Source organism: Cryptomeria japonica, chromosome 5, assembly GCF_030272615.1.
Source record: "Cryptomeria japonica chromosome 5, Sugi_1.0, whole genome shotgun sequence".
Classification (NCBI taxonomy): Eukaryota; Viridiplantae; Streptophyta; class Pinopsida; order Cupressales; family Cupressaceae; genus Cryptomeria; species Cryptomeria japonica.
In genome coordinates, this window is record NC_081409.1 from 58,662,494 (window position 1) to 58,689,921 (window position 27,428).

The window sequence follows — 27,428 nt, forward strand, 5'->3', positions numbered from 1 at the left end:
AACTGTTTTTCACTCACCAAAAGAACATTAGGACCTACTGCCCTCTTTTCACCTTCTTCAAGGATAGACTGAATCTTGAATGTGACTCCATTTTTCTTGGATGAGTATGCATTCTTGGCTCCATCATGGATAGCTTGTTTATCAAATTGCCATGGTCTTCCTAATAGAAGATGGCATGCATCCATGGGTAGGACATCACATAACACCTTGTCCTTATACCTTCCAATGGTAAAATCCACCCATGCTTGCTCATTGTCTAGGACATGTTGGCCTTTGTTCAACCAAGTGACTCTATAAGGATTGTTGTGAGGTATCCTTTGCAATTTGAGCTTACACTATACCTCTTCTGACACAATGTTGCCTGTAGACCCTGAATCAATGATCACTTTGCACACTTTGTCCATAATCTTGCATTTGATTCTAAATAAGGACCTTCTTTGGCTTGGCTCTTCTCTAACCGGTTCTTTGATCAATGTTCTCCTTATCATCAAGTTGTCACCTACCTCTGACTCTAAGGCAACTTCTGAAGTCTTGCTGCTTGAAGACTCTTCTTGAAGATAACTCACTCTTCTTTCACCACCATGTGATGATGATCCCTTCTCTGGACACCTATATGCTGGATGACCAAGTTGGTTACAATGGTAACACTTCATTGTTGCAAAGTATGAGGAACCTCTACCTTGGCTACTAGTTCTTCCTCCAAAACCACTATTGGATCCCCTTCCTCTATTGAACCCTCCTTTACTGCTGCCACTATCCTATTGCTCAGTGAGTTTAGACTCTCCTTGTGTTCTTTGTTCAAAACTTCTTCAACCAAAGCCTCCTCTATGGCCTCTATTGTCTTTACCTCTACCCCTGCTCCTATTGTTGCTTGAGTCATGTCTTCTTTTTTGTTTTTCCTCCACCTTAAGGGCAAGTTGATAGGTTTGATGGACTGTTTTTCGGCTCATTAGACTGATTTCTTCTTGGATGTTCCACCATAGACAATTTAGGTACCTAGCAACCTTGAGGCTCTCTTCTTCCACCGCATGAGATCTAAGGCTAAGCTTGTGAAACTCCTCTGTATAGCTACTGACATCAAGATCTTTTTGTCTTAAGTTTTGCCTCTTCTTATGAATTTGCACTTCATAGTCATCAAGGAGATAGACTTCTTTGATTTTGACTAACATCCCTTTCCAAAAAGAGATGGGTGCTTTGCCCATTTTCTTCCTTTCATCTTGCACAAATTTCCACCATGTGAGAGCAGCTCCTCTCATCCTTGACTTGGCTACCTTGACTCTCTGGGCTTCAGTTATGCCTTCACATTCAAAATGGTTCTCCATGCCTTCTATCCATTCTAGGACCACTTCTGCCTCCATCTTACTAGTGAACAATGGCAATCCTTCCAGTGATTTGCCACTCAAGGCCTTCAAAGCCTTAAAAAAATGTTCTTGCTCTAGGATAGGATAAGGTTCAGGTATCTTGTCTATCTCTGACACTTCTTTACCCTTCCCTTCTACTCCTTCCACCTTTACCAACACTTCATTTGCCTTTGTTTCTACCTCTCCAAGCTTACTCTCCTATTCTAGCAACTTCTTCTTCAGGAGTCTATTCTCTTCCTCTTGATCATCCACTTTCTTTGTCAACTCTGCATTGGTCACCATGTTGTTGTCTCCTACAAATTCCATTGAGGAGATCTACTCACCTAGCCCAAATCTTATAGGCTCTGATACCAATTTGATGGGGTTAACCTAGTTTGCTCAACACTTCACCTAGCTGGTGTTGCTCAATTGCACCAACTCACCAGGCCTAGTTGCTCTCTAGATCTTCAAGTCCTTCTCAATCTCTTCTAGGGATTGATTTTTGATCTCTCTAAGGTGTTTGCTTCAAGTGTTTTGGCTAGGAACCCTACCAATTCACAGTGCTTCTCAGGTGCTCAATTATGGCTTCTTGGCTCCAACTTGTCAAATTGATCTCCTACCATTGTAAGTTGATGTAGAGGTGTGGAGGTGTCTACTAGCATGTTTTGTATGCATTTGAGTCCATTAGTGGCTTGCAATCATTAGGTTTCTTGCCGAACTCAAAATCTTGCCTAGAAAAGGGCTACAAGGAATGAGCCCCAATTAGGCCTCCAAATCCGGTTTTCTAGGGCTTGAAGGAAAACGATTCAAAGGACCCCCAAATAAGTTTGTATTTTCTTCAAAGATACACCTATCCCTAAAGGATTTTTGTGGTTTTGGTCCTTGGTTTCACCGTACAATGTATGAACCCCAAAATGAGGGTTTTGAAGGGTTTCCAAGGCCTTTAACCGGCAGTGAATGAACAAATTGGGTTTTTGGTATCAAAAGGCTTTGTCAAAGCTTCTCCCTGCATGGACAAGTCTGCCCCAACTCCATGAACCCCTCCAAACTCTGAATTGGTGAATTGGCACACACCCCTACACTTAGCACTTTTCACCTTTTCTCCTCTAGCCGGGTTGCTCTTGGACTCGCCTAGAATAAGGTGACCGTCATACTTAAACTCCTCTCCAACATTTGAACCTGCATATGTACACTATACAGAGGGTTGCCTATCATGTCCCAACAAGCCGTGATGGCAGCACGTGTGGAACTCATGGGGCAACCATATTTACAAGAAAATTGCTATTTACAAGCCAAAACTAGCTGTTTGCAAACTTAAACAAGGAAACACCAATGAACAATATTTACATGACTCTAAAATGAACCAACAACTCAATAACACACAAGAGTAACTCAATCCATTGTTGGATCAATGGATTCAATCCATATTCGATTGCAAAATGAGTAAAATCAAACCAAAATGCTGCCAACAAGACTGAAAATGAGTAGTTTCAATTGTTGAACTTACATCACACACTTCTCCAACTTCTCCAACCTTGGTAAACGTGCAAGAGAGGGTATATATAGGTTTCCCATGTGTGGAGTCCTCCTAGGACGTTGGACAATCCCTAACTCCACTGCTAACCAATTCAGGACAAAAGTTGTCATGACAAATTTTTGCAACTTTGCAACTTTTGCACTTTTGGTCTTTCCAACCTACAAGACCTATTCCAAGTCATCACAAATGACTCTTAAAACTTGCCTAATACCAATTTAACCCTCCCTAATGCTTATACCAAGTTTTGACACCTTTGACCAACAAAAAGGTCAATTGGCTACTCAAACTCACTATTTAAACAAAAATGCAAACCTAAAAAGAATGAACTCAACCTAGGCTTACATTGACACAAAATACTAACTCTTGGACCCTCTTAGAGTCCTTATTCATTATTGAGTTGGCTAAGGTCAATACAAGCCAAAATTGTGAAAGCTAATTTTCCTAAGTCTTAGGTGCTCCTGCACCACAATCACACCAACACCCGTTGGGGATTAGAATAAGAAAACTAAACCAGCTGAAGGGAACCCTACACCTTTTGATCACCGAGAGCCCAAGCTGGGAGGGTGAGAGCATATGGCAGCAGGGGATCGTTAGATGTAAACTGCTGAAAGTACTATTTACAATAATGGGTGGCAAGCTAGCCCCTTCCACTTTCCAGCAAGAATAGAAAACTAGAAAGCTTAGCGGTAAACCAGCTAAGGAGAATAAGAATAAAACCAAACATGAATCACTCTACCGCATTATTTCAGTGAGAGGACTGAATACTTACAACAAAGCTCAAATCAACTGCTTATGCAGGGGGAGGACCATTACAAAAAAAATATCACTCTACTGCTTATGCAACACGAGGACAAAATTACAAATATCAAATGTAGGCGGCAAGCCAGCCTCTTCCACTTTTCAGCGGGGTATGCTTTAGAATCCAGAAATGGTTGATAGTAGTACTATTCAACCTTACAATATGGAGAGAAATTATTAGAATAGAAGAACAATGTGATCACAAATGAAAGCTACCTCTAAAACCAACTCAAACATTAAGCAATTATTGTTGTTCTTAATTTTGAAAGTGAATAACACGTAGACCAGCCACTACCGGAAACACCAAAATGCTCATAACTAACACAAATCTATTCGAAATCACACCAAATCAAAAGCTAATGACTAATATGGCATAAGCAACAATTTCAGAACCTCAAACCTGCAACTCCGAAGTTTGCGACCAACCGCACGCATCCCAAGGCAGTTAGGGAAGGGGCGCCTCAACAAAAAAATTCGATCAGCAATATTAAATTAAAATCAGCAAACTATCATCTCCCCCTTGGAGGACATCGTTGCCTATGGGATAGAGAAAATCAGAGCCAATACCCATGTTGATACGCTCAGCAGACAAGGAGGTATGATCAAAATATTGCTTCAGCCACTATATGCCCAGCACACACCAAAAACACAGCAGCAATTAGAAAACTGAAAATGTAATAGCAAACTCCAACACTTTGAAGCTCAATCTACTCCTCTGAATGAGAAATAGGCTCTCTCACAGCTAGGTGCTATCTCTCAAGCACGAAACTGGTACAAGCTAGGAAGCACGCAACTTCGAAGCAAAGGTCTAGCACAATTTTGGCAGCACTTCGTTATGAAAATGTTCAAGGATGACAAATGAGAGACCAAACTCTCATATTTATATATTCTGAGACCCCAAATTCACCTCCAAATGGTGTCCAAATTACACTTCCTCATTTTCATTTCATTATAAACATGACTTTGCATTGGCGTCCCCTTTTCCTAGGCACAAAATTTGAACTTTTCCTTGGTCTCAACTTGCAACATAAAAGAACATTATACATGAGCATATATTCCATCCTTGGGTGTCTAACTTAGGAGAATAAATAAATTTTGAATAAAATGCTCATTTCATTTCCTAAGTCGTTCATCAATATAATTAAATATTAAACTTTAGAGTAAAGTATTAATATTTAATAAATCATTAGCAAAACAAATACTGATCAGTACCAAATTGTGCTATGGACTGAAGTGCTGAAAACCATCAAACTGAGTTGGGTCTGAACTCACAAATGAGCTAGTAAAAAAATAACTACCTGAAATGACACTTACTAAAAGTAGTAAGTCCTGAAAATAACTCTAAAAACACTGTTCTTCGAACCCTGTAGCTCAGTTCGAGAAACCTAGAAAAACCAAGTAATCATGACAACTGATATCAACTTACTCAAAAAAGTAAGTTCTGCAAACTCCCTCGAACTAGTTGCATGTCATACCACTGCGAAGCTACAGGAAACCCAGAAGGAAAGTTTGATTCATTTTGCCAAACTCCAATCAGGACATCCCTAAAAACTGCGAAAAATCCTCGTGGAAAATAGGAAACCCTAATTCCTCATTCCAATCAGCCTACGGGTCTCCGGAATAGGCCAATGGACCTATGATCACTCCTTACTGAGAAGGGGACATTACAACTTCATAGTCCTCTTTTGGAGCAGAATATCAGGGCAAATTTGATCAGCATATCGAGGCAATTTTTATCAGCATATTGAAGTAAGTTATAAGGAAGATCAAAAGCAGATTTGGTACGATTCTTCTCACAAATCATGTGTTTGATTTGTAGATTTAAATCAGACACAAAATACAAATTTAATTTAATATATAATAAATTTTTATTAATTCAAAACAATTACATCATGATTCACTTTAATATAGAGGTTATATTTTGATCTGCATAAACAATACAAGAAAGAAGTATTTTATAGCGGTTGCAGCTTTCAATAAGAAAACTTTTAAAACATGAAAATTATGATCTATGAAAAATTTACCAAAAAACACTAAAAACTGATTAAGAATATCTGCCTAAAACTCCAATTACAGTTTTTCGTATTACTAATTTCATTTTCAGTTGCACATTTGCATCGCTATCCAACATACTCCCCCTTGATGCTAAGCAGATTCACAAATTGAATCTTTTCAATTCACTATGTAGAATTTACATCACTATTATACCAGGCCTTATAGACCCACAAGGTACCAATCTCTCTCCTTCATGAGAGTATACAAGGTTTTCCCTTCCTTTCTCTAACAAAGAGAAAATTCATGACACTTCATCTGCACACAATTGTTCTTGCTCTTGCTGGCTGTCATTACAAACCACTGAAGGATCTATGCCAGTGTTAAACAAAACTGGGTTTCAATCTCAACTTGACAACCATTTTTTTATTAGCTGCCATTAATTTGTCCAAAGGATCTCATCTCATGTTGTTTACCTAGTAAGTAAACTTTTGCCATATGCAAACCATATTTCCAATGTGGGCGAGGTCATCTCATAACACCTCATCTTCAATCACCTCTCACACTTGTTGGTGGCATGGCTCCTAACCATGGCTTATGCATCCCTTTCCTCGACATTCTTCACACTTTCCTATACTCATTCTTCGCGTTTCCAATAGCTCTTGACATTTACAATGCAGTTATTAAACTGCTCACACAGGCTCTTTACATGAACCTCTTAATGCAACAATTAAACACCAACAAACATCAACAACCTTACTCTTTTGAGGCTAAGATCTCCCATTCTCCAAACATACAGATAACTTCTCTAAATATGATTAATCCATGATCTGATCTCACAACCACACCCAACTTTGAGTCTCAAAAGATCACACTCATAATCCTGGGCCCTCCCGTGAGGGAGTTAGGGCCAAACCAGCTCTAATACCACTTTGTAGATTTGAATCAAACATAAAACACAAATTCAATTTAACATAGAGTAAACTTCTATTTATTTGAAACAATTACACCATGATTCACCTCAATATAAAGGTTACATTTTGATCTACATAAACAATATAAGAAGGAAGTATTTTATAGCGGTTGCAGCCTCCAATAAGGAAACTTCTAAAACCTGAAAATTATAATCTATGAAAAATTTACCAAAAAACACTAAAAACTGATTTAGAATATCTGCCTAAAAACTCTAACTACATTTTTTCATATTACTAATTTCATTTCCAGTTGCACACTTGCATCACTATCCAATATCATTTGGAGCATAAAATATATCACCTTTTGGAGTAGATACATGAATAGGTTATAAACAAATTTGTATAAGGTAATATATGAAGAATTGAGAAGGAAAATATATATGAGCTTGGGATTGAGAACGAATCAATGAAGAATATTTTAATTATGAAAGGACAATTTTGGAGTGAATAAATTTGTAGAAAGAAGATTGTAATGTCTATTATCCATTTAAGGAGCAACATAGAAGGTGGAACTTTATTATGGGAGTTGGTGCTTCTAGTAGATTGGTGTCTACATATTCAGTTGTGAGAGTGGGTACTTCCAGTGGATTGTTGCCTACGAATTTAGTTGTAAGAGTTGGTGCTTCCAATAGATTGGTTTCTACAAATCTTTGTTAAGAGGATTGGTGTCTCCTATAGGTTGTTGCCTACAAAGTTGTAAGAAGAGTTCCCTAAAGATTTCCATGTAAATATAGTGTGTTATTGTGTTCTTCTCATATGCATGATTATTGATATTGAATAAGACAGGGGTCCCATGGGAGGGACTTAAGCTCTATTTTTAAGGAAGAGGTGGTCTCATGAAATTTTTTTTTGTGTTGTGGGATTATTTAGAATTTAAATGGGGTGGGGTTAGAAATTACCTCACCAGCTTAAGGATATTATCTGGTACTTGTCAAACATCTAAGTTTAATTTCCATTAAAAAATAGTTTTGTAGGGAGAATGGATTTTTTTATTTGTTTTTATCATGCACATAGTATAGAAGACAAAGTTATTATATTCATGAGACCATCAGTTTGAGCTTAGATTTTTAAGCTGAACTAACTACAAAATTCATTAGACCAATAACTTTATAATTTTTTCTTAAAATATCTCAGCAACTCCACCTTTATTTTTAGAAAGCCCCCATCCATAAGACCCCAATAAAATTTAAATTCATTTAAGTATCGTTATTTAGCCCCCTCTCAGTATAATTGCGTGCTCGCTCTTCACTGACTTCTGCAACCCTGAAAGCTCCGCTCGCGCTCCATCCTTCAAACCACTCTTATTTTTATTTTTTTCTTTTATCATGCCCCACACTGCACCAAATTTTGTATCACCAACTACTTTACCATAAAAATGCAACGCCTTGGATTGTAGAAAAGTTGTTGGCCCCATCTCCTCTGTTAGTTGTAGTTGGTCGATTTTTTCTGTATTAATACTCCCTTAATATTGTTCTAACACGTACTATATTTGTCCCGTCTGCCATTCTGCTTAATTTTCTGATTTTGCATTGCAGGAACGCCAACTACAAGAACAAAACAAGCATCTACAAAAGCAGGTATTTTGGAAGGCAGCTTACACTTGATTTTCAGCATACCAATTTGATGAAACTGTAAAGTTTGCAATGGACCCAAATGGCTAAAAGTTTATAATTACAGGTTGATGAGTGCCAAAGGCAGCATTCATTCAACTCCATTCAAGCTGCTCCCCAGTCATGGGACTCAAATGCAGTGGAAAACAATGGATATATTGTTCAGCTAAATAGATCAAACCCTGTGGAGTGTGAGCCCACATTGCAGATCGGGTATTTTGCAATTCATCAACTCTCTTTCTTATGCTTATATATTACGCTTATTGTAGAAATCTGAGTTGGTTTTTTTTTAAACAAAAAAAAGAAATTGGCAATTTACTTTTGAAAGGGTATCATCTGAACAACTATTTTACATAATAATGGTAGAAGAGTAGTTCTCTAATTCCTCTTTAGTTATGTATAATCTATTTTAACATTCCGCCTAAAATATTTGTTGAGTAACTTTAAATCTCTTCATATTTTGTTAGTCATTTTTTCATAAATTATTGCTCAAAGAGTAGTTGTGTTATCAGGATAAACCTTGATTTCATTTCAGAATCTCTATCTTCAAGGGATATAAATTCTTTCCTTTATTCTGTATGAAGCAGGTACCAGTATGTCCCATCTGCAACAAGTATTGCTCGGCATGAGCCAACACAGAACAATTACATACAAGGCTGGAATATGCTATGAATGGTTCCGTGTACAACACGTGGAAAACAGAACTATTGCTATCATGATAGCTGGCTAAACTTTTTATATATACACATGCAAGGAAGATGGTATAAACATAATCTTCAGTTTAAGATTGTCTTTTAGATATAATACCAAAACTGTGTGCTGTATCCTATCCTAACCTACTACAAACATGAAAGCTAACAATTTGGGAAAGTATATATATTTATGCATTATATAATGTTCATAGTTGTTTTTGTAACAAACGTATGCCTTATTTGTATGATGAATTTTTCTAAGAAAAAAATCGAATTTATGAGCTAAATGGTGATCAGATTGAGATGGGTTTTCCATCTTAAAAGCCTAGAGAGTAGATATTAGTGGTGAACACCAAAGAATGGAAATTGTAATCAGACTGGTTCACAACTAGCTTATCTTAAATATATACTTTCCAGGGTCTAAATTGACTTTAGTATTTTGATGGCTATGGCAATCAGTTTATTAAGTCTTAGTGAAGATGCCATCTTGTCTGTGCAATAGCCTTGGTGACATTTAAACTAAGAAGTGTACCTCGCTACTGAGTAAGACTTTTTTAATTAGTCATTGTATTAATAATATACTTTTGAGTAAGACTTTTTTTATTAGGCATTGTATTAAATTATGCTTTTTGGTTGTCCATAAATTTTGCGCCTTTATTCAATTTCCCTCACAAAACTTAATTCATTTATGTGATAAGGTTTTGTTTACTTTTCTTAAATACAATTTCCCTCACAAAACTTAAATTCATTTTGTCTCCTTAAAACAATGCCCGTACAAGTAGTTATATTTAAACATTAAGTTTGAAATATTGTTTGTTGGCACTTCAAAATTTCCATTGTTTTTTTAATTGATGGTTTGTGAGATAAGGGTTTGTTTATAGTAAAAAATTTAAACAATTTTTAGATGAATTAGTTTATGAGATTATAATTGTTTGTAGATTATGTTATTCAAATTATGATCGTTAATTTTAGTTTTTATTTAATGATTAAATAATAATTATATTGGTATGATGGATATAATATTCTTGAGTTACTTTAGGTTAATCAAAATGAATGCAATCATTTAAATATAAATGCGTATTAGAAATTAGGTAAGTGTGGTTTTTAACTTAAATGTAAATGTGATAAACACAAGTGGTGCTTAATTTTATGATTGAAGAGTGAGTGTTAAAAGAAGGTCTAGAATTAATTTGTATATGCTAAAAACTAGAATCTTTGCCAAATAAAATGTCTAGTATTTTGTACTATATTTGTTCTTTGTCAAAAGGAAAAGATCAGTGTCATGGATGACTCCTCTTAGTTTAGATTCATCCTTGTGCAAAATGGAATTCTATTATATCATTTGGTTGATGAATAAGTGTCTACTCAACTCTTTCAAAAAACTTGAGGACTAGTAGTTTAAAATATTTGAAGGGCCACATTACATCACAATTACACGAGTTCTCCTAGATTGGCCCTTGGAAAGAGCATAAATATTGAAGATAGTAGTCATGGGGCTTAGATTTTGAATTTTGTATTCTTATAATGAACCAAATAAAAATGTGTTACTATTAATTGCTCCTTCAATTCTTAAGAATGAGAGATAATGTGTGATTCAAGATTGATTCTTGATTACTAATCAATGTGTTGAATTTAAATGTTGGTATGCAACATCAAATCACACCAAACATGTGTTTAGTTAGCTCAAGGTAGAAAAATAAAGGGAGCTTGTTGATTGAATTTTAAAAGATTATTTTGAAAAGGGACAAATTTGTAATAATGGTGTTTACCTTTAGGTTGAGGAAATGCCCCAATGTACATAAATGATCATATCCAAGTGACTAGCAGATATATGGTAAGTAGGTGTCTGAATAAGTTTGATCAATGGGCATGTGTAAGATAAATGTATAGAAGTGTGTGCATGCAAGTACATGGGTAGGCTAAAGGTCTATGAATATGTTAGACAAAAGACTAGGGAATGAGCTCAGCTTTAGACAAGATCGCATCATTTTTTGATATGTACATGCATCAATACATTTCCTTAAAATGGCAAATGGCATGTGTAAGAAAATCTTATCATTACATTTTGTTGGCAATTTGAGGTGTATGCGAGTCCTCAAATAATTGTGTATCTCAAACTATGTTGTACTCATAAATATGCATGTAAAGTAAATATTGTGGCATCAAAGGATATGAAGGGGATCAATATAAACTAATGGGTTGTGTAAAGTTCATCTTGTAAGCATGTCCTTTGATATGTGTTACCCATGGATTATACAAAATAAAAGAGTATACAATAAGTAGTGTTTGTGTTGATTTGTTTCTTATGCACCATACAACACATAATAATATACCAAACGCACTCTATCTTCTCTTGATCAAAATCTCCTCAAAAGTTAAATTATGTGATTAACCGAGACGACTTCAAGGTTTCTATTGTCAAGTCTTGACTTATGGATAGCTTAATTGGCTGATGTAATTAATGGTAATCCAAGGTGGACTTACGCTGAGTATTGAATGTTGAACGTTTGGATGTTATTGGAACGTGAAAACTAACTTGATTCAAAAAGGGCAAAAGGATAGGGTTTAAAGAGTTAATCTAGTTCTAGGAATGTAAGAACGATAGACAATCTTTGGCGAAACTCGACTAGACTTTGCTTTGCCATTCAAAGCAACAACTATGCAAAGTTTTGTGCAATCTCCTAAGGCTAACTAATAATTTTCAAATCACCACCATGAACATAGACACCATCAAGATGATGCATATCAATGAAGAAGTAGCAATTGAAGTTAAGCTTGGTTTTGATGGATCCAATTGACTACACAAGCCACTTTACAAACAACAAAGTGATATTAGTATGGATATATGAATTCGGCCATTGATCATGCACAAAGTTCTTCCATTCATCTAATTATCATTATTTAACATGAGGATCCAACAAGATGTTGACTTGGCAGTCAACACCTTCTTCGAGGTTCGCGACATGGCTTAACTGCCTCCCGTGGATCTAGGTACGTCTGGTGTTTGTGACATTCGTTGACAGCTCGAGCCTTGGCACAACGACAAACATACCTTCAATTGGTATCAAAGCAAGTTCCTTTGGAGATAGCCTTACAGCTTAAAGGAAGATCTTAAAGAGCACCATGACAGATAATTATACAGCAATTAGAAACCCAATCTTTGATGGGACAAATTATGCATTTTGGAGCATCAAGATGGAAGCCTACTTGAATGCACTTGGTTATGATGTTTGGCAATATATGGTAGATGGTTATTCACCTCCTTCTAATCCTCCAACAGACCAAGCAGGAAAGAAGAAAAGTGAGAATAATGCCAAAGCTAAACATGCTCTTATGTGTAGCCTTGGAGATTCTGAGTTCACAAAGGTCATGCATTGCAAATCAGCCAAAGAGATATGGAACAAATTGAAAGGTATTTATGAAGGGGATGAGAAAGTAAAAGAGGCCAAACTAAAATCGCATAGAACGCAATTTGATAGCCTTAAAATGAAGGAAGATGAAAACATAGCCACTTATTTTTTGCATGTGGATGAAATTGTGAATGCAATCAAAGGACTAGGAGAAGAAATTGAAGAAAAGGTCCTTGTTCGTAAATTTATAAGATCTTTAAAAATGAAATTTGACTCCAAGATATCAGCAATAGAAGAAATGAAGGATTTGGGCAAGTTGACAAAAGATGAATTGCATGGGATTCTCACAGCCTATAAAATGAGAGTTGAAGACAAACCATCACAAAAGGGGGTATCCTTCAAAGCATCAAAGAAGGGTAAGAATAAAAATTATGCACCAAATGAAAGTGCAAGTAGTGGATCAGATGATGCAGAAGCCTACTTCATGAGAAAGTTCAAAAAGGGTAAAGGCAAATACAAAGGCAAATTCCCATTCAAATGCTTTAATTGTGGCAAGGTTGGGCACTATGCTTCAAAGTGTGCCCAAAATGAAAGTGAAAGTAGTGAAGAGGAGAAGAAAAACTATTCAAAGAAGAAAGGAAATAAATCCTTCAAGAAGAACTTTTCAAAACATAAGAAGAGCTTCTACTCTAGACAAAGCTCTAGTTCATCGGAAGAAAGCTTTGAAGATTGCTCCAGCAGTGATGGTGAAGAGACACTCTTCATGGCAATGAAAGTTGAAGATGATGAAGATGAGAAAGAATCAGAGCAAGAAGTTGCTTGTGATGAAGAAGATGTAGATCTAGAAGAAGAGTTACATTATGCATATAAACAAAATGAAAAGCTAAAAGGAAAGGTCTCAAAATATAAGACACAATGACAAGAATCAAGCAACCTCATTGAAGACTTGAAATTGCAACTAGAGGAAGCAAAGAGGAATGAGGAGGAAATAAAGAATCAACTCAAAAGAAAAGAGGAAGAATGCAACAAATTAGAATCAGAAATTGTCTCCTTAAGAAAGGATTTGGAGAAATTTCAAAAGTTTGACAACAACACCAAAAAGTTAGATAAACTTCTCAATTCACAAAGACCTACATCAAACAAAACAGGTCTTGGCCATATAGAAGATCAAACAGAAAAGGCTACTAGTTCAAAAACCTTGGATACCTCATGGAAAGTAGTGAAGAATAAAAGAAACAAGAATGTTCCTCAAAAAACTAATCCTCCTTCAAATGATTTGAAAAGATCTCACCTAAAGCAATCACATGTACCTAACAATTAATATCCATTCAATGGACATTTTTTTTCATGCTACAAGTTTGGTCATAAAGCAGTTAATTGTAGAAGTTGCACTAGAAATGTTTCTAACCTTACTCAAAAGAACTACAATCCATTTTCTCCTCTAATGAGTTATGATGTAATGTGCTACAAATGTCACAATTTTGGGCATACAACCCGGTTTTGCAGAACTATCTTTCCTAATCTACCAAAGTAAAATGAGAAGCAAGATGGACCTATCAAAAGGAAAGAAAAATCCAAAATAACTTGGAAAAAGAAGCAGAAAGAAGAAAAAGAATCCTTATTTGTTCAAATAGCTCTCCATGCCAACAACAAGAAGGATAGATGGTATGTGGGCAGCGGATGCTCAAGACATATGACAGGTGACAAAAATAAATTCATCTGTTTTGAACCAGCAGATGAAGGAGCCGTAAGATTTGGTGATAACACAAAAAGAGAAATAAGATGTAAATGAACACTTAGCCTAGATCATGGAAAAACCAAAACTGAAAATGTGTTATATGTTAAAGATCTAAAAGAAAATTTGTTAAGTGTAAGCCAACTTTGTGACCAAGGGCATAGTGTAACGTTCTTGCTAAAAGGATGTGAGATTAAAAAGAATGGAAAAGTTATTGCAAACGCTCATAGAACTGCAAATAATTTATACATTCTAAATGAAATAAATGAAGAAACATGTAATCTTGTTCAAGAAGATGAAAGTTGGTTGTGGCACAATAGGCTAGGCCATCTTAACTTTGACAATCTTGTCAAAATCAGCATAAGGAAGTAGTAAGGAATATGCCTAGAATTATAAAGCCATCAAACATCATTTGCAAACAATGTCAACTTGGGAAACAAACCCGAGCAAGTTTTAAATATAAAGAATACTCATCTTCAAAACCTTTAGAACTTATACGTACAAATTTATGTGGACCAACCAAGACAAAAAGCTTGCAAGGAGAAAGGTATTTTATGTTATTAATAGATGATTATTCTAGGATGACTTGGGTTGCCTTTCTAAAGGAGAAATCAGAAGCTCTTGGAAAGTTTAAAGCTTTCAAAGAATTAGTTGAGAATGAAATGGATGCCAAAGTAAAGTGTCTTAGATCAGATCGAGGAGGAGAATTCACCTCCAACAATTTTGAATATTTTTGCACAAAACATGGGATAAGACGACAACTTTCAGCAGCAAGAACTCTACAACAAAATGGAGTTGTTGAAAGAAAGAATAGGACAGTCCAAGAAATGACAAGAGCCACGTTGAATGAATAAAAAATTGTTGATGCCTTTTGGAAAGAAGTTGTTCACACAATTGTATACATCTTGAATAGGGCACAAATAAGAGTGAACAATGACAAGACACCTTATGAATTATGGAAAGGAAGGGCTGCAACTATTCACTATTTTAGAATTTTTGGCAACACATGCTATATTAGAAGGGATGAAGAAGATTTGGGCAAATTTTATGTTAGATCAGATGAAGGAATCTTTCTTGGATACTCCACAAATAGCAAAGCATACAAATGCTATAACAAAAGACTTCACAAAATAGTTGAAAGCGCCGACGTGAAGATTGATGAAAGCAAACAATTTGAGAAAGTTGTAGAAGAACATCCTAAGGATCAAATTGAAGAAGAAGAGTCAAAAGAAGAGAGTGAAAATGAGGAACAAGAAAGCTTTGAAACTCCATCAAAGACACCATCCAAGATACCCTCAAAGCCAACATCAAAAATACCATCAAAGTTTGTTCAAATAAACCATCCAGAAGATTTGGTAATTGGAGACTTGGATACAAAAGTTCAGACAAGGAGAAGACTTGCCAAAACAACAGAGCATGCCCATTTTTGTCTTCTTTCCAAAATAGAACCAAAGAACTTTGATGAAGCAAGTGAAGACAAGTGTTGGATAAAGGCGATGAATGAAGAGTTGGACCAGATTGAAAGGAATCACACATGGGAGCTAGTTCCTGTTGGCATATGCACACTCCAATGAGACATTGTATGTGATTGAAGGTTTTGTCATTGATGACAATCTTGCAATCTTATGGCACCGGCAAAAGCATTACACCGGCACTCAGGACACCGGCACCGACACAGAAGAAAGGAAGTATACCGACACAGAGGCCAACAGGATTTTGTTATACTATATTTTGTTTATTATTGTAAAAATGTGTAAGCCGACTTGGCAAATTGTAAAATGACTCTTATATATAAAAGAGATTATTTTAGACATTTGGGATGATATGTAGAAGATTTATAGGAAAATATTAGGCAGACCTATTGTGCGAAATATAGGTCAAGGGGTATATGTAAAGAACAGAGCAGGAACTGGTACCGAATTAGGCATTGAAGATGCTATTGTAAAGCAGTACAAGATATTGGATTTGTATAATCCTTATTGTAAGTCAGTGAGACTTCCCATTGAGCAGTGAGCTCTAGGCAGTTGGCCTTCTTACATGTGCAGGCCCCTATTGTAAGTAATATTCTCTTATTGGCCAGTGAGTGAATATTGTGGGTCACAAATCCCACCGAGGTTTTTCCCACACCGGGTTTCCTCGTTAAAATCTTGTGTTATGGTGTGCTTTTCATGTGGATGTTCTTGATTCTATTTATTGCATTATTTCTTGCATACCAGTACACTGTTATATTATGTTTTGCATGTTTTAAGTTAAGAAATTTCATTCACCGGTCAGATACTGATTCACCCCCCCTCTCAATATCTGTGGGATTCCTAACAGTTCCAAGGCCCAAAAACAAAAATGTTATTGGAACCAAGTGGGTCTTTCATAATAAAATGAATGAGGATGGTGAAATTACAAGAAATGAGGCAAGGCTTGTGTGTAAAGGTTATGCACAAGTGGAAGGGATCGATTTTGAAGAAACATTTGCTTCATTTGCAAGATTAGAAGCCATCAAAATGTTTCTAGCCCTTGCAAGGTATAAAGGTTTCAAGGTCTATCAAATGGACACAAAATCAGCCTTTCTGAATGGAGATTTAGAAGAGGAAGTGTATATTGAGCAAACTGAAAAATTCATTCTATCAAAACAAAAGGATTATGTGTGCAAATTAAAAAAGGCTCTCTATGGCCTCAAACAGGCCCCTAGAGCATGGTACTCCAGATTAGACAACTACCTTAAAAAACAAGGGTTCAAAAGAGGAGCTGCAGACAGTAATTTGTACTTCAAAAATGAAGGTAATGATTTGTTGATTATAGTTGTTTACGTAGATGATATTATTTTTGGTGGTAGCAAAAACAAGATGTGTGAAGAATTGCCTCTAATATGCAAAAAGAGTTTGAAATGTCTATGCTTGGAGAACTTTCCTTCTTTTTGGGATTACAAATTTCACAATCAAGTGATGGAATATTTATTTTACAAAAAAAGTATATAAAGGAGATGTTAAAAAAATTCAGAATGGAGGATTGCCACCCTGTGAGTACTCTCATGGTTACAGGTTGCGAGCTTAGTAAAGAAGATGAATCTCCCGATGCAAATCAAACTCAATGTAGATATATGATTGAGAGCCTTCTCTATCTGACAACTACAAGGCCAGACATTATGCAAGTCGTTGGTGTGGTCGCACGATATCAAGCAGCACCAAAGGAAACACATGTGCAAGCAGTGAAAAGAATCTTCAAGTTGTTGGTGTTGGAAATAAGCCACACCTGGACCGACGATGGATTGGTCCAAGAGCTCAGTGGTAGAGCACTCCAGCAGTGTCTGGAAGGTCCTAGGTTCAATTCCTAGCTGGTCCATGTCTCAAAATGGTATCAAAGAAGGTTCCTTCTATAGAGCCTAATCGCTTGAAGGTAGATCCTATGCTCTCAAGGGAAATTCAATCAGAATCAATTACAGATTTAAGATATTTTCCAAATCGAAAGGCGACTACATAGGATAATGCAACAATTACACTCGCTGACCTCTGCCCTTCATAATGGCGTCGATCGGGCATCTAAACAAATCTAGTGGCAATCAGGGGGTCGGGTCTTCCCAGGCCTCGAGAACAAGTATGATGGCCCAAAATCCTTTGCATCTGAAGTTCTATGGGGGAATGCAGACAACAACCTGCGCAAAAAAAGATTGCCTGTTGCCCAGTCACAGGATTTCGCCCAAGATCTCAAAGCTCGACATTGTCAACGTTGAAAGATGTCAGCTTGTGACTCAAACCCTGGCTGTTGTGGTTGGAGAGGTTTTTGTGCTCAATACAAATTCTTTGAAGAAGAAGAAAGGGCTAGAGACAGATCCCACAGCCCTATGGAATCGATACTTGGATTGGTTTTATCAGCACAAGGAGCTCGGATTGTATATCGATGTCAGTCGAATCGGGTTTACAGATGAATTTGTTGTGGCAATGGAACCCAAGTTTCAAAGTGTTTTTAAGGCGTTGTAAGAGCTTGAGTCTGGTTCGACTGCCAATCCAGATGAGGGCCGCATGGTCAGGCATTATTGGCTCAGTAAGTCTAGTATTGCCCCCATTCCTAATTTTCAACAGCAGATTGATAGAACGCTTGACGCTATTTGCAAGTTTGTTGTTGATGTAATCAATGTCAAGGATGACCTCTCTGCTCAAAGCATCGCCCAATTCTTGTTGCCAACTTCCTAGTGTGAATTCACTTTGAATTTGGTTTTGGAAGAGTTGCAGAAGAATTTGTGGGTGACGCATACGAATGCAAGAGTTGCACGTTGCACTGCCACTGCTCTCAACATGTTCACGGGGCTAGTTGGGGCTTGTGTGCCTGGCCCTGCTAGAATTATGATTTTCATTGGCGGTCCCTCTACCTAATATTCAAGCACCGATGAATGTCTATTCAAGGAAGGAAGATTGCTTGCATTTCTTCACAGGGAAAGAATCAACATTCAAAGGGAGTCTGACATATCATTAGACGTAACCTTGGACAAAGAGGTCAGAAGGTTGATATTTGCTTCAGAGGGAGCTTGCTTTTCAGTTTTAGAGGGAGCCTAACATTTCAACTTGAGAGGGAGCCACGTCATCATTAATATTTGGTTAATGCATTTTTCTCTATGATGGAGAAATTTGAGGTGAAAGCCCTTGTCAATGAGTTCTTCTTTGAGAGAGAGAAGTTTGAGGTGCAATACCTTGTTAATGAGTTCTTCTCTATGAGAGAGAAGTTTGAGGTGCAATCCCTTGTTAATGAGTTCTTCTCTAAGAGAGAGAAGTTCGAGGTGAAATCCCTTGTTAATGATTTCTTCTTTGTGAGGAGAAGTTTGAGGTGCAATCCCTTGTTAATGCATTCTTCTCTAGAAGTTTGAGGTGAAAGCCCTTGTTCCACCCTTTGCGAGTAGGTATGGTGGATCCACCCTTACGAGTAGGCATGGTGGAGATGCATTCTTCTCTGTGATAGAAGTTTGAGGTTTCAGCCCTTGTTATGCATTCTTCTTTGTGAGAGAATTGTGAGGTATCATCCCTTGTTGTGCATTCTTCTCTGTAAGAGAAGTTTGAGGTATTAGCCTTTGTTGTGCATTCTTCTCTGTGAGAGAAGTTTGAGGTCCCAACCCTTGTTATGCATTCTTCTCTATGAGAGAAGTTTGCGGTATCAACCCTTGTTCTGCATTCTTCTCTGTGAGATAAGTTTGAGGTATCAATCCTTGTTGTGCACTCTTCTCTATGAGAGAAGTTTGAGGTTCCAGCCCTTGTTTCACCCTCTGTGAGTAGGTATGGTGGATGTCATGTGAGAGACTCCATGACTTAGAATTTGTGTGTTTTCACCCTCTAGGAGTAGCCATTGTGGTCTGAGGTGATAAGCTTCTTTCATTCACATGAGTGTAGTCATTATGTTAGTCATCACGATGAGGTGATGTGACTTGTAGAGATTAAGAAGGATTCTTCCCTAGCTAAGAGGGAGTGTTGATGATATAGCGTCGGTAGAAATCCTACAAGCTGACTCAACAAGATCAAATGTGGGAATGGCCTATTGGCCTTACACATTTGATGAATCTATCAACTTATATTAACCCTTTAATATATTTATTAAGTCACATACGCATTATTAGGTTTAATGATTAAACATACATTATCGAGTTTGACTTATCAGATTTGTTTCAAAAGGGCCGACTTTTGGTTAAAGTCCACCACCCCTCATTTGAAGGCATGCAATGCTTCATGAAGGTCATGCCTCCTTGATAAGAGCTGACTCTTGGATATCTCCTTTCGACGAATATATATGGACGTGGTCTTCCCTCTTTGGAACATAGATGAGACAACAAGTTCGATCATAATCAAAGAGATTGAATTCATGTACAAGCAGATCAATTGATGGTGAGAAATTTATGTATCATGCTTGGGGGTGATGATAAGAGCTTATCATCTATGGTTGGGAAGGAAACAGATATGATGTTTGCTTGTGGTTAACGAGCACTACCTTAAAATAAACATGGTATCAGAGCTAGGTCCAAGCTAGGAGCCCCAAGCACATGAGAGGTGTGGTTGAAGGGGGGGTGTTGGTGTTGGAAATAAGCCACACCCGGACCGACAATGGACTGGTCCAAGAGGGGCCAGTATCTCAGTGGTAGAGAACTCCAGTAGCGTGTGGAAGGTCCTAGGTTCGAGTCCTAGCTAGTCCATGTCTCAACACAAGTACTTGAAAGGTACTATGGATTTTGGGTTGTGGTACCCAAAGGGTGATGATTTCACTCTCAAGGCATACACAGATGCAGACTGGGCAGGTGACATAGATGATAGAAAAAACATGAGTGGAGGGTCTTTCTTCCTTGGCAACAATCTTGTGTCTTGACTAAGCAAGAAACAAGCTTCGGTGTCTTTGTCTACTGCAGAGGCAGATTATTTTGCAACAGCAACATGTTGTACCCAAGTATTGTGGATGAAACAAACCTTGCAAGATATTAAAGTTGAGTATGATCATCCTATCTCCATTTATTGTGATAATATGAGCACCATCAGCATGTCAAAGATCTCATTCATGCATTCCAGAACAAAGCACATTCCAGTCAAAGTTTATTTTCTAAGGGAGTAGGTTCTTGAGCAGCAAGTAAGGTTGGAATATGTCCCAACCAAGGAGCAGTTAGCATATATTTTTACAAAGCCTCTTCCAAAAGAGACTTTTGAATACTTAAGGGGAAAATTAGGAGTAATATCACTCTCATCTTTTGAATAAATGCTTCTTATGAAGCATACATTCAGAAGGAGTTGGTTATAAATAGCAGAAGACCCCTTGCCATTGATGTCAAAGGGGGAGAAATTGGAGACCGGGGGAGAATTGGACTAAGGGGGATTATTGATCATCATTCATATTGAAAGGTTGCCATCAATGACAAAGGGGGAGATTGATAGAAATATTGTCATTGATGGCAACCTTTCAATATGAATGATGATCAATACTCCCCCTTAGTCCAATGCTCACTCTGTCTCCAATTTCTCCCCCTTTGACATCAATGGCAAGGGGTCTTCTTCTATTCATAACCTGCTCCTTCTGAATGTGATTGGATAAATCATGACTAGGTTGCTCCTTCTGTTTGTGACGTTCGTTGACAGCTTGAGCTTTTGGCGCAACGACAAACATACCAACACAACAAACCATGCAATTGTAGAAGAAACAACACATTTCACCATAACAACTGAATGATGATCAATACTCCCCCTTAGTCCAATGCTCCCCCTGTCTCCAATTTCTTTCTCTTTGACATCAATGGCAAGAGGTCTTCTTGTGCTATTTATAACTTGCATATTGGTGATATTATGCTATGATCATTATATTAGCATAAGGACAGCATTATTGTTGTTCTATAGAAGATTCTGGAGTGAAGTTTTGGTATCAGATTTTTCTTTAATCGAATTATAACATAATATTGTTGCAGATCCATATGGTAGCAAATTTATGATATTATTCACAGTATGTTCGAGAAGTTCATGACAATGTCAAAAAGTGGAGTTGGTGCTTAAATTGAAGGGGTTGGAGCCTCTTGTAAGTTGGTGCTTACGAAATAAGGGAGTTGGTGCTTCCTGTGGGTTGGTGCTCACAAAATTAGATTGGGGAGTTTGGTGCTTCCTATCAGTTGGTGCTCACAAAATCAGATTGGGGAGTTGGTGCTTCATATGGGTTGGTGCTCACAAATCAGACTAGGGGTTGGTGGCTCTACAAATATTGTAAAAGAAATCTATTAAGCATTTATCTACCATGTTTTTCTCCCTCTTTGGGTTCCCACAAGAAAAACTTTGTGTCTCACTAGTACATTTTGGGCTGATTTTCGATGGCCTATCGTTGAAATTTTGACTACTTTTCATCGGACTGTCGACAAATGAAGTCATCAAAAACTTGTCGTCAGGCATTTCGATGGTGTCATCTAACATCGAAATTCTGACGACATCCTAAACTCTTCTGACGGCGACCATGATCTCTCATTCAGCCAAAGAATGTCGTCGGATGGATGTCAAAATTCCAACGCTTACTAGGAATATGCATCGACTATGACTAGGACAAAAGTCCAACAAGAAAGTGTCGTTGGACATACAAAATCCTCATCGGATGTTTCTTTATTCGCGTCAAAATTTTGACGCCTGCCAAAAACTATGCACCGATGAAGTCAGGTTGTCGTTGGAATTTTGACGATAATTTATTTATTAAAAAAAAAAAAGAATATGCATGCCAATTACAATGGTGCTTGTTGGTTCCCTTTTAGTATGTGGGGTATGATTCAAACCTTGACCTTGGTTTTGAGACCTCGGGTATTGGAGGCTATTAAGCCTATTGGATGGGGTCTTCAACCTATCTTCAACCTACCCATTTCGAAATAACTCACCTTCTGTTGTTCTTGGTACAAGTTGATAAGCATTGGGTCTATCTGGCGTGTATGCATCTCTAAATAACCAACATGTTAATTTTAGGATCAGACTGTAGCAAAAAATAGCAATAATAGAAAGCAAAACAATGTGCACAAGGAACACCAAGAATACCCTGGGAAAACCTCCCTCTTGAAGGTGAAAAACCCAGCTATAGATCTCAGATCTTATTATGCAATAATCAAAAGTATCTTACAATATGGCTTCAACACTTGAAGCAATTAGAACTAGCAAACTATGCACAATAGGATAACGCCTTCAACCAAGGATATACAAATGATAAACTTATCTCTAAGCATAGGGTATCTACTTTTAAGGAGGTTCGCTGCCCCAGAGATAGTTTTCTTGTTGGAAATATGGATGGAGTAACTGAGAGGGGAGGGGTGAATCAGTTACCACAAAAATAAATCCACAAGTCCCTTAGATGTCTTAAATATAAACTGCTGAAACTCGGTAAATTAACTTATCATTGTTCATTAAACATTAACATGCATAAAACAAATAACATGAACACGAGTAACACCAGATATAACGTGGAAACCCAATTTTGGGAAAACCACCAATGTAACTAGTTACTGATTTTCACTCTTCTGAAGTGAGCCCTGTTAGGAGCCAACCCTGTTAAAGGTTACAAAACACACTGTTAGGTGTGACCCTGTTAGAGGATTTAATCACCCTGCTAGGAGTGGCCTTGTGAAAGGTCTTAAGAACAATTCAACCGAATTGTCACCTTGTCAGAGGATTTACAAAAATGGTTGTTAGACCAACTCTGTTAAGAGATTTTGGTATCACTGCTACAATGGTTAGAAAGCAACAATGAAGTGATCTGAATTAAATACAACTTATCTTGCTGATACAGATCTCTGTTCTGCGCCAATAGATCCTTACTGATCACATATATCTTTTCTGCACCTCAAGGATATCACTGATCCTTCATTAGAATTCGCACATTTCTGCTCCTTCACATTTCCATACTTCTCACACTTCCTCACACTTTGAAATCGCAACTTGATCTCTCATATATACCATTCAGGTTACCAAGTCGGCCCAATTACAAGTTACAATAAATATTACATAGGTCGGCTACATATACAAGTTTCAATAAATATTGCTTCGGTCGGCTACATAAACATTTCACTGATGCTCGGTGAACACTGCTGATTCTTCGGTAACCGACTGAACTCGGTAAGTACTGCGAACTCGGTAAAGACTGACTTTCCTTCACATATTTTTCGAAGACCGACTGAACTCGGTAAAGACTGCGAACTCGGTATAGCATTCTGGAGTGCTAGGTAGACTCTGTAACTTGCTTCTCTTACCGTCTGAACTCGGTAGACTCTGTCTAATTGCCTTGCCGAACATTCTGAGCTCGGTAGACTGATATGACATTTGTGTAACATCAAAGACAATACACAATTAAACAATTGTATCCAACATTTCTTTGCTCTAGGATGAAGATCAATGTCATCAATGATAGTATGGAGCCTTCAAATGAAGCTCACTATCCACAAGATGAAGTTCGCTACCCTTGAGAATAGTTCGTTGTCTCTAGAATGAAGATCATTGTCACTGCAAGATGGTTCGCTATCCTTAAATTATAGTTCACTAACTCAGAGAAACAATTTGTTGAATGAAGGAGATAATTTTCTGATTAAAGATAATTCACTGAGTGTATGTGGATACAATGACTAAGCCTTTGTATGTATATGTGACTCAGCCTACCAATTCACTCTAGGTCGGCCCTTTCAACTTGGTGCCAAAACATAGGGTTAAGATTACAAGATACATAAGATAGGGCCTGCCCTATTCACAAGTTACAAGTTACATTCAATATAGGACCACAAGTTACATCGCCCAATTAGGGTCAGACCAAATTACAAGTTATGTTTATAGGGCCTGTCCTATCCACAAATTACATTATATATAAGGCTTGCCCAATATTCATAGCAAGACATAATTACAAGTGACATGTATTTGGGCCTGGCCCTAAGTGGTTCAGATTGCATGAGAGGTAATACATAGGAATTCTAATTGTCATTGACAACATTAAAATTCAATAGTCAAGTATCTGAGCTAGCTACAATTTTCAACACACAATAGAGATCACTGCTCCACTAAGGTTGAGATTGCAACACTAATAATAAGGTTGTTGCCTCAGTTGATAATAGGACCACTCCTCAAAGACAATGATATATACCTTGATTGTTGTGTATATATCATTATTTGCATTAACAATGGGTCAAATTGATGTTTGGGCACGATTTGAGTTATAGAAAATTGTGAAGTCTTCAAACAAGAAAATTTTCCCTTATTAAAGATGGTGTGAGTTTGGTTGTCATGGTGGGGACATGATAGAAGCTTGCGCATGAGATTTAGAGTTGAAATAGTTTTCTATGTAAGGGTGGGAAAGTGTTGCATTTTGGTTCTAAGGGGAGATAGATCTAACTTCGTATGGCAAATTACGATATACAACCATGGTGAAAAGCTTGAAGAATCTATTCATGTTCTTATCAGCCTTGGGTGTTAAGGACTTCTATAATTTCATTAAATGTTTGTGATTGACAAAGTTACCTAAGTTACCTTTGGTCAAGTCATGGTGTTGGAGTTCTTGGACAAGAGTGTTTACTAAAGCTTATAGTTCAACTATGGAATGGAATTTAAGAAGATTAAACCAATCTAAGAGGATCCTCCAATATCCATGGCCATGATGTAGTGAGCTAATGATTCATTTTGTAAGATTTGTAGCAGTTTGTTGCATATTGTAGATTGTGTAATTGATCTCCCATTATCTATTAGGGAGTAGGAGACACTGATTAGGTGACTCCATTGATTTGTTCAGGTCGATTTGACATTTATTATTTATATGATTTGGGTTTGCATATGAATAATTTGAGTATTGATTAAGGCACGTTGGTCATGAATTGTGAATGTGAGGGTCATTCCCAATTGTATAACACAAGTAGTGAAAATATTAAAACATCTTAACAACCCAAATAGTAATGAGAGTTGAAATTTAGGCTAGATTTAGTTGTAAAGTCAATAATGAATTCAAATGATAAAAAAAATACAAGGAATTCTTGCTATCTTTCATGCTAGGGCAACAAAAGATCATGTACAATATATAAATAATTAGTTGTATATATATTTTAACTTTTCTCCAATCCAATAACAAAATATCTTTGTGATTGACCAAGCAAAGTGATCTAAACCTTAGAAACTAATAAACTTATCCTGATGTTTGCCAAAAATAGTGATTCAAAACCTTAAAACATTAATCTTTCCTTGATGATTGCCAAAGAAAAGTGATACTGAACACTAGAAATAAATAAAAGTATATGCATTTTATCTATAAAGTCTGCAATTATTAACTAAAGAAATATGTATATATAGTGCATAGCATCTTTCAAAAGGAATTTAAAGCATTCACCAAATGAGGAGATGTAATTCTAATATTGTGGTTTGGAATTCTCTATTCAGTAACGTTCATTTGGCTTTTGTGTGTGTGATATGCTTGCGTTATAAATCTCTAAATTACAAAATGGATACCTGAAGTCTGACCTTAGATATAGAAATATTGTGGACAATGAATGATGATAATAAGGAAAAGGAATACCTGAAGTTTTGCCTCAAACCCAACAAAGCCAAATTGATCAATATTCTTAGATCCAACCATGTCTACTAGCATCAGTCTCCCTCCCACGATAGGTACATCCAAAGTTATCAAATAAGCATGATAATGGAAGATAGAAAAGAATGAACCGTACGAAGATCAACTGGAATAAAACAAACTTAAAACAATAAACATTGTATTAAAAATAATTGCCCACCTCGAGAGTGTTTAATTTTTCAAGAGCTGCTCAAGTCCAATAATTTCAGACTCATATTTTTGACTTTCCACTGGGCTGACTTCTCCCTCTTTATCAATCAAATTTGTTAGCACAACATTGTGCAGACATATAACAAGTAATCAAACCAATTAAGAATGAAATACAATGAAAAACAAACTCCGAACAGATAATTTCACTGCAAGCCATTCCAGTACTCCAACCAGTAGTATTGTAATTGATAGCTCATCTAATGCTGAAGTGTTGCAATTGTATAGGATGTTACTCTAAAAGTTGAACATCAGAGTTGATTGGATTACAGAATTGAATAAGACCTTCCAGTTGAATAAGACATTACTTTACACAAGCTCCAATATTAGAATTTATTGCATTACAAAGTTGAATAAGACCCTCCAACTTCCAAAAGTGCACACAGTCAACTATACATGTTGATGTCCAATTAAAGGATTCAATATTTTAAGTGAGTTGGGGAGATATGCCAACACAAGTTGCAAACCAACCTCAACAAATGAAATTTTGGCACCATGCAAATTTAGTTACATTATCAACCACTCTTCCATTCAAGTTGATCTTAAAAAAATCAAGGTGACATGATACCTAGCATACCCACGCAAACTCAAATAATTGCATGGCAACATGAGTATGCATTAGGGAGGACCATACATCCATGAATTAATCATGTTGAAAGCACACCAACATGAGTCAACCTCGTAAAGGATGAAGTATTTACATAAGTATGATACCTTTGACACATATAGTGCGCAAGACACATGAATACACATAAGATATCGATCAAACGTAAATCTTGGATCATACCAATAAAGAAGTACATATAAATACATGAATATATTTAAGGCATGATTTGAATAGGGATCATACATGTGAATATATGTATCTTATAAAGCATGGGATGTTGATTGTAACACGTAGAGTGCCCATGAACTCACTTAAGCACACATGTTGTGCATGGAGCAGGAAGAATACACTCGAAACATGAGGAATACAAATGAATACACATGAGTAAGAAGGCATACATTAAAGGAATACCTTGAAACATGAAGCATACAATGAGCACTTAAATAATTAAGCATACAAACGAATACACTTGAATTATGAAGCATACAATGAATACTTAAATCATGAAGCATACTCGTGAATA

At 36.8% G+C, this 27,428-nt stretch overlaps 2 protein-coding genes across 4 annotated transcripts in view; both read left to right on the forward strand.

Moving 5' to 3' along the window:
- LOC131032727 (truncated transcription factor CAULIFLOWER D) overlaps positions 1 to 9,380 on the forward strand; it is a 172,861-nt gene extending 163,481 nt beyond the window's left edge. For all 3 annotated transcript variants that reach the window (XM_059221234.1, XM_057963767.2, XM_057963765.2), the window contains exons 6-8: positions 8,177 to 8,218; positions 8,319 to 8,464; positions 8,839 to 9,380. In XM_059221234.1, coding sequence (XP_059077217.1) covers positions 8,177 to 8,218; positions 8,319 to 8,464; positions 8,839 to 8,923 — 273 coding nt within the window. In that variant the 3' untranslated portion in view covers positions 8,924 to 9,380. The remainder of the gene's footprint in view (positions 1 to 8,176; positions 8,219 to 8,318; positions 8,465 to 8,838) is intronic.
- A 2,686-nt stretch (positions 9,381 to 12,066) lies between these two features.
- LOC131032702 (uncharacterized) lies at positions 12,067 to 13,212 on the forward strand. Its single transcript, XM_057963737.1, has one exon. The coding sequence runs from the start codon at positions 12,067 to 12,069 to the stop codon at positions 13,210 to 13,212; it is 1,146 nt and encodes a 381-aa protein (XP_057819720.1).
- The last annotated feature ends 14,216 nt before the right edge of the window (positions 13,213 to 27,428 follow it).